Source organism: Canis lupus, chromosome 35 (genome assembly GCF_003254725.2).
Source record: "Canis lupus dingo isolate Sandy chromosome 35, ASM325472v2, whole genome shotgun sequence".
NCBI lineage: Eukaryota > Metazoa > Chordata > Mammalia > Carnivora > Canidae > Canis > Canis lupus.
In genome coordinates, this window is record NC_064277.1 from 6,751,957 (window position 1) to 6,766,949 (window position 14,993).

The 14,993-nt window shown below is 41.8% G+C and overlaps 1 protein-coding gene across 1 annotated transcript in view; it reads left to right on the forward strand.

Moving 5' to 3' along the window:
• LY86 (lymphocyte antigen 86) overlaps positions 1-14,993 on the forward strand; it is a 59,441-nt gene that overhangs the window by 32,900 nt on the left and 11,548 nt on the right. Inside the window, exon 3 of the mRNA XM_025445073.3 lies at positions 1,093-1,221. Coding sequence (XP_025300858.1) covers positions 1,093-1,221 — 129 coding nt within the window. The remainder of the gene's footprint in view (positions 1-1,092; positions 1,222-14,993) is intronic.

Genomic DNA, 14,993 nt, shown 5'->3' on the forward strand with positions numbered 1-14,993 from the left:
AAACTCTCATGCATCTTCGTATTTTCAGAACCTTGCCCAATATCTGGATTCTACAGCAGGAGTTGAGTAAAAGGGGAATGAAAAAAGGAGGAAGTGGAACATGAAAAGGAGGAATAGAGAAAAAGGCAGAGCACCCTAAAGCTTCCTGTGTAATATGATACAACACCTAGCAATTGTGGGTGGGTGACCCCACCCCACCCTCTCAGGGGAAGCATGCAATACTATGCAGCCAAGAAGCTGTAGAACCCAGACTGTAGCCATCACCTCGAGGGGCAAGAGAGTCAGGGCAGCGGAGCACAGCAGAGTGTCTACCTTGCTCCAAACAGATAAAGTTCATTAAAAGGGCTACATTCATCCCTAGAGCTGTTGCCATTATCCTCTGTAGCACTGCCTAAGTGCTGTGTTACCAAGAAGAAAGAAGAAAGAAGAAAAAGAAGAAAGAAGGAGGAGGAGGAGGAGGAGGAGGAGAGAGTGGGTAGAAAGAAGGAATGAAGAAACAAAGGAGGGATAGAAGAGAAAGAAAACAAGGGAAAGAAAGAAGAAAGAAAGAAAGAAAGAAAGAAAGAAAGAAAGAAAGAAAGAAAGAAAGAAAGAAAGAAAAGAAGGGAAAGAGAAAGAAAGAAGAAAGAAAGAAAGAAGAAAGAAAGAAAGAAAGAAAGAAAGAAGAAGAAAAAGAAAAGAAAGAAAGAAAGAAAGAAAGAAAGAAAGAAAGAAAGAAGAAAAAAGAAGGGAAAGAGAAAGAAAGAAGAAAGAAAGAAAGAAGAAAGAAAGAAAGAAAGAAAGAAGAAGAAGAAAAGAAAAGAAAGAAAGAAAGAAAGAAAGAAAGAAAGAAAGAAAGAAAGAAAGAAAGAAAGAGAAAGAAAAGAAAAAAGGAAAGGAAAGGAAAGGAAAGGAAAGGAAAGGAAGGGAAGGGAAGGGAAGGGAAGGGAAGGGAAGGGAAGGGAAGGGAAGGGAAGGAAGAAAACTGTCCCCATACAAGGCAGGTTTCTGGAAATCAAAGGCCATTTGGCTCAGGCCTCTATAAATGTTCAGTGCTTTGATATGAGGCAAAATCCACCCTGATAGTGAAGCTGATCTTTTCCTTCCCTTTAGGAGAGGACATCAAAGAGCTGTTTCTTGACATAGCTCTCTTCACTAAAGGATCATCCATTCTGAATTTCTCCTATCCCATCTGTGAAGAGGATCTACCCAAGTTTTCTTTCTGCGGAAGAAGGAAAGGGGGTAAGCTGTCTGTCTTGCTGCTTGTTGAGGTCCAGAGAGGAATGAACAATGGCTTCCAGTTGAGGCGGGAGCCCTGGTTCCATCTCTCACCTTTGGACAAGCTGAACCTTGCTTATCAGCATGTGTCATATAAAATAACCATGAATGGGGCACCTGGGTGGCTCAGAGGTGGAGCATCTGCCTTGGGCCCAGGGCGTGGCCCCAGGATCCTGGGATCGAGTCCCCCATCAGTCTCCCCACAGGGAACCTGCTTCTCCCTCTGCCTGTGTCTCTGCCTCTGTCTCTTTCTCTGTCTCTCATGAATAAATAGATAAAATCTTTTAAATAAACAAATAAATAAATATAACCATGAAGCCCATTTCCCAGAACCTAACTTCTATAGTATGAAAATCAAATGAAACATGCACGTGAGGCACTTTACAAACAGAAAAATGTCACTCTTTGTGGTTGGCACCATGTTAAATTTTTTTTTTTTTTAAAGGCTAGGAGCAGAAAGAACCAACAGCTTCCCCAAATCCACAGAGACTCAAAGTATCTCCAAGTTTCTCCTCTTTAGTGACAGGGTCTCCTGGATATAGCAATGGACCCCAAGAAAAAAAAATGAAACTTTCTAAATGTTTTCTGTGGTCTTGCCCATTTGAGTTATTGACAGATGAGGACATTGGTAGCTAGACTCAGAGCACAAAGCATAAAACCATGACATCATCTGCTCCTTTTTTTCAATTTGCTAACCATGTGCCCCCTACTACATACACCCCAGGGAGCACAAGAACCCCACTCTAACTGGTCCTCACCTCCCTCACCACCCCTGTGCCTTGTCCTCCTGCAGAATCTTCACCAAGGCCCTGAGACGCTCTGCTTATTTAACTCACGGGTCTGATCTGTGACTGTCCTCCCAGAAGTCACTTTCCTCCTCCTTCCCAGGGCACCCTTCTCTGTCCCAGTGGCCAAGGGGGAGTGCACCCCTAGCCCCACACACCAGAAACATCCACTTCTTTATTTCCTCATTCAAGGAAGGCAGAGTGAGATCATCCAATTATGCTTTCTAAACAAAGGATCTAGAAGGAATTGGGGTTCCCTTCCCACAACTAAAGGGTGTAGACAGAGGAAGTTTGTGCAGGAAAAGAAAGCAGGGAATTTAAAAAATTTCATGTCCCCTGAAACTGAGTGAGCCTTGCTGTGACACATAGAGGACAGGCCTCAGCTCAGCCCTCCCTCCTCATCCTCTTCTCTGTTCCCCAAAGTGTGGGGTGAATTGCCATATTGTAGCACGCTCCATATTAGCCGTCAATTATTTACTCCCACTTGTCATCTCCAGTAGACTATGAGCTTCTTGAGGTTGAGGTAGGAGCATCTTAGTCTTTATGCCAAGGACTTCAAATGTGCTCAGTACTGAGCCCTCCAGCACACATCAGTAAGCACTCATGCCAGGCACTGTTCTAAGAGTTTCACACCCAGTAAGTTATGTATGTACTTTCTACCCCAACCTCATGAGTCCATACCATTAACACTCTAATGCACAGAGAGTTTTAGCAAATTGTGCCAAGTCACAGAGCTGGTGAGGGAGCCATGGCTCAAACCCAGGTGAGCTGGCTCTGGGATCCATAATCTTAGTGGCTGAGGAATGAATAAACAGAAGAAGAAACAAGGAATGGTGCCTTTTGGCCAAGACTTTATTTAAAGTCATCATTTAAGAACTCTTTCTGGCCAGTGATCTGACTTTGTTTCAAGCAGGGACATTTTTTTCCTCCTAGCTAACCTACTATAAACTGATGAGGCAGTTTTCCTCTCCGAACTTACTAGAAATATTTTTGATGGATTGGGTGCGTGCAAGTCTTTCCTCAGCATGGTAAATTCTTCATTACTTGGTCCCTAGTTAACCTTTTCTATAGCCAATATTTACAGTTTTATTGTCTATCGCTTGCTTATCTTTCCAATTTTTCCCCAAAATAAGTGTTCTTGAACCCAAATGTGAAAACAAGTATACTTGGAAGCGCTATGAGCTTAGTAAGAAAGAACATATATGGTGCCAACCTTCATTCCTACTTCCTTGTATTCCCTGAATCAAGTTCTCCCTCGCTCCCTCCTGAATGATAGAAATGGGGTCCTACCTGATTTTCCTGCCTCCTTACGGCTGCCAGGTAGTCTTCTCAAACACAGATATGGTGGGGCTGGAAAAGCAGGCTAGACTCAGCCAAATGAATCATTCCCTCTGGAAGTTCCTGGAGCATCACATTCCTGCTTAGTTAGAATCATAACTATGTGTGTGTGTGTGTGTGTGTGTGTGTTTCTCCTTCCTTAAACTGAGAACTCCTTGAAGGCAGGAATATCTCTTGCTCCTCTCTGTTTCTGGAGACTTGACAAACACAGCCTGGCACAAAATAAAGATGCAATAAATAATTGTTTTATTGGATTTTTATATGACGGATGAACGCACGTACACCAGCTCACCTTAAAAGCAACTCTCTAATGATGCTTCTACATACTACAAAGATACAAGTGCATCCAATCCCAGAAAACAGTGAATTATCTTGGTTCTCCAAGTTTAATAAAACCTGGGGTTTTCCCCCCATGAATAGTTTTAATAGAATTAATAAAACAGAAGAGATACTGTTCCCCCAAACTGAGATGTCCAATTCAATTCAGCTGCTCAAAAGGCTGGTGCTTGCCTCATCGGAATGCCAGGCAGCCCTGTAGCCATTTATTTGCTTTATTGCTGCAGGGCTAAAACCTGCCGAGGCAGCCCGAGAAGCCGGCACTCAGGGAATTGCCAGGAAATTTCATATTGTATAAAGCAGTTGCAAAACTGATATACAAATGCTGCATGAACAAATAATTATGTAAATTATATAAGCCAGAAAAACCAACATCTTAAATTGAGAGGCTTCTTGGGTTATTGCGTTTTTTGTAACCCACCCATAAACCCATTGCAGGAATGATTCTATTGAAAGAAGTGATTAATTCTAAGCCCAGAGGGGGAGAAAGTGGAGAGCTGTAGCCAGTTCAAACCCAAGCACAAGCTGCTGTTGACATATTCGGCAGGAAGCAGAGCCCCTCTGGGGTTCGCAGGTCCTTCTTAGCAGAGCAGTGAGAAAACTTGGTGTCTACTGCAGGTGGCGCATGAAGGTGTTTCATATCGTTCGTTTGATATCATTTCCAAAGCATTACTATGCCTTCCCTTGCACTCTGCACCCTGCTGGCTGTTCTCCAAGCAAGACAAACTACAAAATGGGTCAGGCTTAGTGAGACTGTGTAGATAAAATGTGTCCTCTTGCTTGCAAAGGTGCAGAGGATCTTTCCTCTGCACCTTTGCGAGCAAGCTCTAAGTCAAGAGCCCATTGGATTGAAAGCAATTTTCTTTTTGACATTAGCACTTATGGTGTGAGTAGCAAGTTTGAGGGCAATAGCCTATGTGTCCAGTTATAGGGCATTGATTAAGCAGATCATTGTTGAGCAAAACACAGTTTCAATATGCTGTGCCTTTAAATGATATTGTAAGAAATTATTAAAGTGCTTGAAAATATACTCACAAATTTTGTGAAGTGACAAACAAGCTTACATGAAAGAGTGCTTACTGGGATCCCTGGGTGGCTCAGCGGTTTAGCACCTGCTTTGGCCCAGGGTGTGATCCTGGAATCCTGGGATCGAGTCCCACATTGGGCTCCCTGCATGGAGCCTGCTTCTCTCTCTCTCTCTCTCTCTCTCTCTCTCTCTGTGTCTCTCATGAATAAATAAATAAAATCTTTAAAAAAAGAAAGAATACTTACTATTGGACTATGTTTTTTAGTAAAATGTGTGTGAGTGTATGCACCATAGCATTCTGAAATAGCATTCACGTGGGTGCTAATTGTGGTTATCTCTAAGTGGTGGAACTACAGATCTCTGTTCTCATCTTTTTGGAAATCTCTTTTGCTTTGTAAATAAATTTACAAGGTTATTCTATTAAATGTTAGTGAGTATTGTAGGATGGAACAGAGAGGATGAATTCTCTTCTTCCTCTTTTTGAAAAAAATCATAACCTACTTAATATTCAATGATATTCAGAGTTAGAACATTCTGAGTCAACGTCTGGCATAGGATGTCAAGGGATCTTTCAATATCCATTCCATATTTTTTTCTGGGATACCCACATCCCCTTTTACCTAGCTGTGGGTTCATTGAGAAGGAACCAAACAGGTCACTGTTTTACTTTGTTCTCAGTTATTTTTCCCTTACTGCCGTTCTCATTCTGGTAACTTTGGGTCATGTAGATTCATTTGCTTTACTTGATCTTGATGCTTTCAAACTGACATCAGTTTTTTTTTGTTTTTTTTTTTTTTATTTATGATAGTCACAGAGAGAGAGAGAGAGAGAGAGGCAGAGACACAGGCAGAGGGAGAAGCAGGCTCCATGCACTGGGAGCCTGATGTGGGATTCGATCCCGGGTCTCCAGGATCGCGCCCTGGGCCAAAGGCAGGCGCCAAACCGCTGCGCCACCCAGGGATCCCCTGACATCAGTTTTTAAGACTAAACTGGTATTAAATCAAATGTCCTGATGACCATCCCTGATGCCTACCCCTAAGGAAAGAGGAGTAATGTCAGCAGAAGTTTCATAGCTTTGGGGCAGGTCTGCCATGGCCAACTGTGCCCTTACCCCAGCAGATCTCAATCTTGGTTGTACATTTTAGTTAAGCCCACACTTATCTTTGTGGTGGCTACACGTGGTGACCCGGCCACGGAAATGTAGCCAGTCTAAACTGAAATGGGCCATAACTCATCAAGTACAGACTTGACTTCAAAGACTAAATATGAAAACAAAGAAAGTGAAATATCTCAATCATTGTTATATTGGTTGTATGTTGAAATTATAATATTTTAGATGTATTATGTTAAAGATAGAATTACTACATCATTTATTATTTATCAACAATAAAACATTATTGTTGATGTATTATTAAAATTAATTTCACCTTTTTAAACATGGCTACTAAAAAATGTAAAATTATACGTGTGTCTGTCATTATATTTTTATTGGGTGGTGCTCCATTATAATTTCCCTTTATAATTGTGAGGATCCTAACACCCCACACCCCAGACCAGTTAAATCAGAATCTCAAGAGGTATGACCCAAACCAGGTGATTTCAATGCTCTGTCGAGGTTGAGGTGAACTACCTTAGCCCTGGGTAGGGATGGCTTGATGACAACTGGCATTATTACAGCATTTAATGTATGCCAGGGACCTTTGCAGGTATGTTATGTGTATTAACTAATTTACTGTTTGCACCAAACTTGTGAGGGATAGAAACTATTGTTATGGTCCTTGTGTTAAAAAATGAGGAAACTGAGTCCCAAAGGGGTTAAGAAACTTACCCAAGGTTGCAAAGCCAGCAAGTGATAGAGCTAAGTTTCTCTCCAGGAAGCTGAGCTCCAGGAACTTGCTCTAAACCTGTTATATATCCTCTTTGAACATCAAGAAAATACTGCTGGAGAAGAATGACTCATTACAGCCCTCCACTAGAATTGGAAACAAGGATTTTAAAGGCACAACAAAATTATAGGAATCAAATAATCATTTTGGGCACAACCAGTCATTTTACAAGGTGGTGGTTCCCAAAGTGTGTTCCCTAGACCCGCAACATTAACATCATCTAGGGAATTATCAGAAATGCACATTTTTGGTCACCACCCAGATTTATTGAACTAGAAACTCTAGGGTCCGGGCTTAGCACTCTATTTTTAGCTTTTGGGGTCACAGGTCAGCAAACCTTTTCTGTAAAGGGTAAAAGGTAGTAAATATTTTAAGCTTTGCAGGTCATATGTTCATATAGTCTCTGCAGCACAAAAGTAGCTATAGACAATATGGAAATGAATGGACATGGCTCTGTGTCAATAAAACTTTATTTATGGACGGTGAAATGTAAACTTGATGTAATTTTTCTGTGTTGTTAAATATTATTCTTCTTTTGATTTTTTTTTATCCATTTAAAAAATGTTAAAGCCATTCTTAGCTCATGGCTGCTGAAAAACAAGCACTAGGGGTATTTCGCCCACAGACCATAGCTTGCCAGCCCTGCTCTAGATGGTTCTGTTGCATGCTGAGGCTTGAGAATGACTGCTATAAGGAAAATAAAAATTCAGTGCTCTTCACCAGAATTACTAAGCGCAGGTATACTCTGGCTTTCCCTGTGGTAAATACTCACCTGGGGTTCAGCATAAATTCTGATTAGGTTACTTTGGAAAATGTTAACAACTTTGCTTTACACGGTGCTTTGCCAGAGCCAACAAATGAGATTTGAGGCGATGAAAAGGGACTTAACATAAAGACTGATGTGAGAGGCTGATAGCAGGGAGAAAAGAGCACTGTTTGAAAAAGTCAGAGAGCAGGACTGATGGTCTCCTCCCCTCCCATGGCTGCCATTTACAGGCTGGGGACAGAAGGCCCTTCCTTCTGGAGGATCATGATCTCTCTGGTTCTCAGTTGCTTCATCTATAAAACAGGAGGAACCATACTTCTTTTTTAGGTAATAGTGAATACTAAAAAAGAAAAGATGCATAACATGCCTGGCACATTAGAAAGCAATAACCATGGCAATGACATATCTCTCTGCCTCCTCCCCTACCTGAGGGACCTTGAGGCAGGGACTGGGGGACTTGAGGGACTTGCAGCAGTTTTACACACCCAGGCTAGGGTCTCCCACAGAAACAAGCCTAGTGAGGATCTTGACTCAAAGCAGCTTACCCAAAGCTGTGGGCAGCCGGCCTAACGCTCTGCCTCCTGCTTGGGATCCCAGGATTTCCTGAGGAGTGAATGAGAAGTCTCTTCTTGCATCTTTCCGTTCTATTTTGTTTTTCTATCTCGGTCTAAGGTCAGCCTCTAACGTTATCACTTTCTGCCCCTGGTTTGACTTCCTTCCAGAATGAGTGGCGGTGGAAATGTCCACTTCCTTCCTAGAAGTGTGGTATCTGTCCACAGAGGTGTGGTTTCTTCCCAGGGCCCCAAAAAGACTATCCCAAGTCGTCTGACATAGAAACTTCTTCCAAAATTTGGATTTGCCGGTGTTAAGCTCCACCACAAACAAGACCTCAGAGTGCTGTCTGGCTTGGAAATGAGTTGGGTTCCCCAAAGTCCCTTTCATTCCCTTCTGATTTATCATGAGGCCAATGTACTTTGAAGTCCATTCTCAGCAAATTGGGGTTCATTTTGTTCAGCGCCTTTCCTAGAATATCCTATCTCAGGAAGATGAGGATGAAACAAAAAATAGAGCATAAAACTGATTGTGGGACTTTACTGTTAAACATGAAAGTGAAGCATCAATCTAGGAAGTAGGATGAAGCCCCTTTAGGACACACTCCACCCAAATAGAAAGTGGGGTGGGAGTCCTCAAAGCAACAGATCAACCCATGCTTTGGCTGTCCAGAACATAGTGTGTAGGGCTACGTAGAAACAAGATTCTCAGCTGATAATGAATCTGGAGATTTGGGCGAAACCTAGATTAAGACCATAAGGTAAACAGAATGAACACAGGATTGTCACTCTTGATGACAAAGACACATCAACTGTCAGACTCGATTCTGGGCAAACCTCTAAGAGTTATGGCCAGCTGTAGGTCAACCAAGGCAAAGGGCATTGGTTTCACAGTCCTTCGCCTGGATTGACCTACATATTTCAATAGGTAATGTTTGGCTTTTAAAAATGATTTCTTTGTTGTTTCACGGGTTAACTTGTGAATATTGGTTGTACCCAACCTCTTGCCAAAACCAACTGAAATTAAAATGAAGGCTTGAAAGAGTTAAATGAGTACATGTCCTCTGTGTGTGTGTGCACGCGCGCATGTGCATGCATGTGAGTACACTCAGGATATATGATTTTAAAGTAGGAGACAGTAGGTCAAGGACTTCCCTTTGAGACCTTGGCAGGTAGGATTGACATGGCTGAAACACAATGAAAAACCGGGAGGACCTGATGTCATATGCATGTCGGAATCCCATGGAGGTACAGAAATCAACAGTCTCCACAAAAACTGCTAATGCATGGTGCACCTGTCTCAGTATGTGTAGCTAACCACCTTGCAGGAGGAGCATAATCTGTTCTGAGATACACACAACAGATACTGACACAGTTCATGAAATATGTGAGCTACAGAAAAAAATTAGTTGTGGACTTAATTTTAGCTGCATCTGGAAGGCTTGTAATTAAAATAAATATTACAGTGACACCTTTTACAAGCTAAAGAACCCTTTAGTCAAGGAAATAATTGCTCCCTGGTTTATCTTTTATGTAAATCTGAATGTTCCTGCTTTAAGTGTTTGTCCAAAGTGGGGAATGCATTGTAATTAGATGAATTTCAATATACAGCAGAGTAGATCCCCTGGGAACTGTATATAAAGTCTGACATGACATTTCCCACAAGGCAGATATTATCTCTGACAGCAGCTGTGGGACTCTGCTATAATATTCATTGATTTTACATATACAAATAAGACAAAGGCAGAAGCGTAGGGGATGCTCATGTTGGCTACCTGTCCTCCCTCCCCTTTGTTAGCTCGAGTGTCTGTCATCTGTCCTGGTCTATGCTGAACAAGTGCACCTGGCCATCTTCCAAGCATCATTAATATTAATTGCAGAAACGTCTCATCCTCACTGCCTATAACGATTCAGAATTTGGTCTGAACAGTTTTATCTAGATGAGCAATTCAGATTCCATCAGCTAGATTTCTATTGCCCCAGCGCTCTCTGTTTCTACGTGCTCCTTTTCACAGGTCTGTGAAATGGAGGAAATTTGGAAATTGGCTAGTTTCGGAAAAATCCCCACAGATCCTTTCTGCAAAGTGCCTATGCCTTGCACTGCTACAGTAGAAGACCTTCCAGGCAGGTGCTACCTTCAAGAGTTGCCACCATCAATCTATGCCGATGGTCCTGACAGTCTCTATAAAGCACGCCCACAGCCAGGCACCCCCACCGTGAGCCTCACTTTTCAACGGTTTCACATTCACCACACATGCACGAAGGAACACAAGTCCCAGGAATGCGGTCATTGATTTCTGCTGTAAGGGAAGGAGAACAAGCAGCTTTATCTGAAGACTCAATTTTAAAATATGTCTTCTCTGGGATATGACCTCCGCCCCACTTGTTTTCTTACCTTTGATTTCTGAGCCATTTTAGTCCACCTGCTTCTACGAGTTCCTTTGCTTCAGGCTTTCTGCTCGGCTGTCCCTATAACTTCCTTCTCGATCTCTCCCGATCCCAGCTTCTCATCCTCTTTTCCCAGATGACAAAGTGGCTTAGATGGGAACTCATATGTCCTGGTTCCACTTCCATTGGATGAATCAATAGACCCATGGATGGTGTGCTGGTTTTCGGCCACCTGGGAAATTGCAGTTTCTCCAGCTATTACCATCCCCACTGTCATTCTGTCGCTGCAGAAACCCAATATTGTTCTCCAAGAAGTTTCTGGGGCCTGCCCCCATCACACTGCCAGTGCTGTCTTAGAGAGCAGGAGGCTTAGCTCAATTCAGTGGTTCTCAAACTCAGACATATATCACATCACCTGGAGGACTTGTCAACCTCAGATTGTTGGGTTCACCCCCAATTTTCGACTCATACATCTAGGGAGGAGGCTTAAAATTTGCATTTCTTACAAGTCCCTGGATGAGGTTGATGATGCTGATCCAGGGACCATGCTTTGAGAACCACTAGTCTAGTTAGGGATAAGCACAGAGTTTGAGGCTAAACCTGCACAGAGTTGGACGATCACTGCCACTTGTTTTTATGTGACTTCAGGCAAATTACTCAATCTCTCTGAGCATCACTTTCATGTGTACAATAAGGAAAATATGAGTGACCTCGTGGGACTGCTAGAAGAATGAGATGGGATAATATATGCAAAGCCCTTAGAACAGGGTCTGGCACAGAGTAAGCATTCAATGCATGATAAATGGAAGCTACTCCATGCAGCTGATTAGGGATTTCTAGAGCAAGGGCTCTGGGCCCCTGAGGTCATCCATCTCAGAGTGGAAGTCTGCATTTTAACAAGGCCTGCAGGGGCTGTAGAGCCTTCGAGGCTTGGAAGTTGAAGACCTCTTTCCTCAGAGGTAGGAAGAACATGACTCCAGTCCAAGCTGCATACCCTCTGGTGGCCAACACAGTGGAGTCTCCATGGCCCCCTCACGACTCTTGGGAGAGACCGCCATTTGCATTTCTCTTGGAATTGGACATTTGAAGCATCATCTTCTTAGCCTTTGGCCCTCCTTCTCTTTATGTTTTATTCTTTGCATCTTTCAAGCAGCTGTGAATTTGTTGGCCAGGCACCACTGCTGTAAACTAATGGAGAGTCACTAAAAACACTGGCACCTTATGGACTAGCAGAAAACCCCCACTCTTAAACTACAAAAAAAAAAAAAGAAGAAGAAGAAGAAGAAGAAGAAGTAGGAACAATGATCAGTAACAACCAAGCAAAGGAGGACTTTTTCTTGGGAAAAAAAAAAAAAGGCAGGAAAAGAAAGGAAACATATTGCTTAGTAAGGAATCCTACAGCCCTGGGAGATTTCTCTCTATCCACAAATTCAAGCCCATCTCTAAGAGGCAATAATGTGTTGGAACTGTCCTTTGACATTAGTCACATTTTCGCTTTAGCTGAACCCAGCATATTTAGATTAATTATGACCTAGGACCAAAGCATTTTTAATTTTCTAAGACAATACAAGTTCCGTTACAAATTCCCAGCCTGTTGTATATTTTCATAAATCTGGCTCAATGACTCCCACCTTTCATGTAATAATCATTTACAAAGCCAATTAAGAAGGCCAGCTCCCAGCTCCCTGGACCACTCCAAAACTCTGATCCCACGGGTTGCTGGTATTTGCATTTTAACAAACATCCTGAGAGTTCTGATGTGCACGGACCTCAGAGACCCCCCAATCTGAGAAAGGCCACCCTCTGCAATGTCTATTCCATTATTTCCCATCACAATTGCTCTTTCCTGTGTCTGCCCCAGGTTTCTGGAGATCAATTCAATTTCTCCTCTTTCTCTCCAGCACTGTCTTCTTCATTTCCATTTCTGGAAATCCAATCAGCCCACCAATTCACAAGTTATATTTTGAGAGTTACATTAAGTATTTATCCACTGAAATTCAGAAATAAGTTGGTAGAAAAGAAAAAACTTAAATTTTCTTTCCCTCCTCATTGCCAGAAGTTATGTATCTCTTGGAGGGAGCAGCAAAGACTAAAAGGTCTTGTAGGAGGAATAAACTTGGAAACTAATCATTTCACTTTCTAGTCCCCAGTTCCTCATCAATGACTTAATAATTGGCACTGTTTCGGGGGCATCTGGTTGGTTCAGTCAGTTAAGCGTCCCAATCTTGATTTGGCTCAGGTCATGATCTCAGGGCTGTGGGATCAGGCCCCACGTTGGGCTCTGTACTCAGGCAGGAGCCTGTTTGGGATTCTCTCTCTCCCTCGCCTCTTGCCCCTCCCCTGATGCATGGGTGCACGTGTTCTCACTCTCTTTCTCTAAAACAAATAAATACACCTTTTAAAAAAATAAATAATTGGCACCGTTTTGTACAGTAGCCACTAGCCACATGTGGCTATTGAGCACCAGAAATGTGGCCAGTCCAGAGTGATATGTGTTTTAAGGGTACAATACATACTAAATTTTGAAGACTATGTAAAAAAAGGAGGGGGGATGAAAAGAAGACGTCTAAATATCTTGTTAATATTTTTGTTAATATTTTTATATTGGTTACATAATAAAATTATAATACTTTAAGATGTGGGTTAAAATATATTTATATTCTTAAACCAATTTCATGTGGTTCTTTGCCCTTTTTGTAAAATGTGGCTACTAGAAAATTTTAAATTATGTATGTGGCTCATGTTATATTTCTATTAGACAGTGCTGACCTAAAACTATCCAATATAGTAGCCAGTAGTCATATGTGGCTATTTAAATCATTTACTTTTAGATGAAATTAAAAATTCAAGTCGTCAGTCACACTAGCCACATTTAGCTAGAGGCTACCATATTTAATGATGCAGATATAAAACATTTCCATCTTTGCAGAACGTCACTAGACATCACTGACCTAATAGTTTCTATATTGCTCTAATTTTGTTTAACAATCTGTCTTGAATTCATATGAATATTGATGTTGAATGTAAATTGGAAATTTCACTCTCTAGCCCAAGCTGATTACCCAAATACCTTCTCTTTTGCTAAAATCTTATGCTGGTGTGATGGTTCTGAAGGGCCCTTTGTTGGGAACCCAAATTCAAACAAGCCGTCACTCCTGGCCCCCTCTCAGGTCAATCACCCGGAGCCTCCTCTCTTCATTCAAGACCACCATGTTAGTTTCCTACTGCTGTTATAACAAATGACCACAAATACAGTCACTTACAATACAAATTTATTCCCTTATGGTTTTGGATGTCAGAAGTCTAAAATCAAAGTGTCGGGATCCCTGGGTGGTGCAGCGGTTTAGCGCCTGCCTTTGGCCCAGGGCGCGATCCTGGAGATGCTGGATCGAATCCCACGTCAGGCTCCCGGTGCACGGAGCCTGCTTCTCCCTCTGCCTATGTCTCTGCCTCTCTCTCTCTCACTGTGACTATCATAAATAAATTTAAAAAAAATTTAAAAAAAAATAAATAAATAAAATAAAATAAAATAAAAGTGTCAGTAGGGCCATGTTCCTTCTGGAGGCCTCAAAGGAGAATCCATTTCCTTGACTTTTTCAGTTTCTAGAAGCATTCCTTGGCTTGTAACCACCTTGTGATCTCACTGAACTCACCCAGAAAATCCAGGCTAATCTCCCCATCTCAAAATCCTTAACATAATTACATCAGCAAATTCCCTTTGCCATGGAAGGTAACATATTCAGAGGCCCTGGGGATGAAGACATGGTCATCTTGAAGGATGGGCATTAGCAGACTGTACAACTCTCAAATAGAAAACCAATCCATATCCATCTTGTCTGACCTCTGCATAGCGTGTAAAAAGGCCAAATAATTGTGCATAATCCAAACTCTACACTTTCAATGAAAATGCCCTCACAAATGTCAAGCAGTTTGGAAAACTTCACAGATGATACAGTTACTCATTCGTGAGAAGAGATACAAGTTTTTCTGCTAAGGGGTCATATCATTGCTCAGAAAATATTTGCCTCATTGGACCATTACTGTCTGAGACCCATAAAGTTCCCACCTGTTATGGACCCTACTCACAAGAAAAGCTATTTGGCTAGAAGTTAATTCCATGACCCAGGAGTTGGAATCATTCCAGCAGAGAAAGAGGGAAAGATATCAAAGAGTCTTTTATAAAAGTTTGTTGTAAAGAGGAAGTCAGCATGCTACCAGGGGGAAAAAAAAGATAGAGAGAACAAGTGCATCTCCGAATCACCAGAGAGGTGTAACTAGAGGGACCATGAAAAAATAAGCCCTGGAAAGATTCTCACTTCATAGTTTTATAAATGCTCCATTGCAATGACACAATGAATGCTTTCAAGTTGTAAATAATATTAAGTTTCTCTAGCAGTCAAAGATCAAAACAAAGATCTCATAAGCCTGTTTGAATGAACAGTGAAAGATAAAGTACTTCAGACAAAGCTGAGATGTAGTAATCTAAACTCTAATCGGATACTTACGAGCTCCGAAGTACGGTGGTAATTCTGAAAAGGACCACAGCTTTGAAGCCTGGAACGGACCAAAGGGGCCAAACAACATGCTTGACATCTTAAGATTCATTTAGGAATAAAATTGAACATGTTCTAACTACTGACCTCCCAGTAGCAAGAGGAA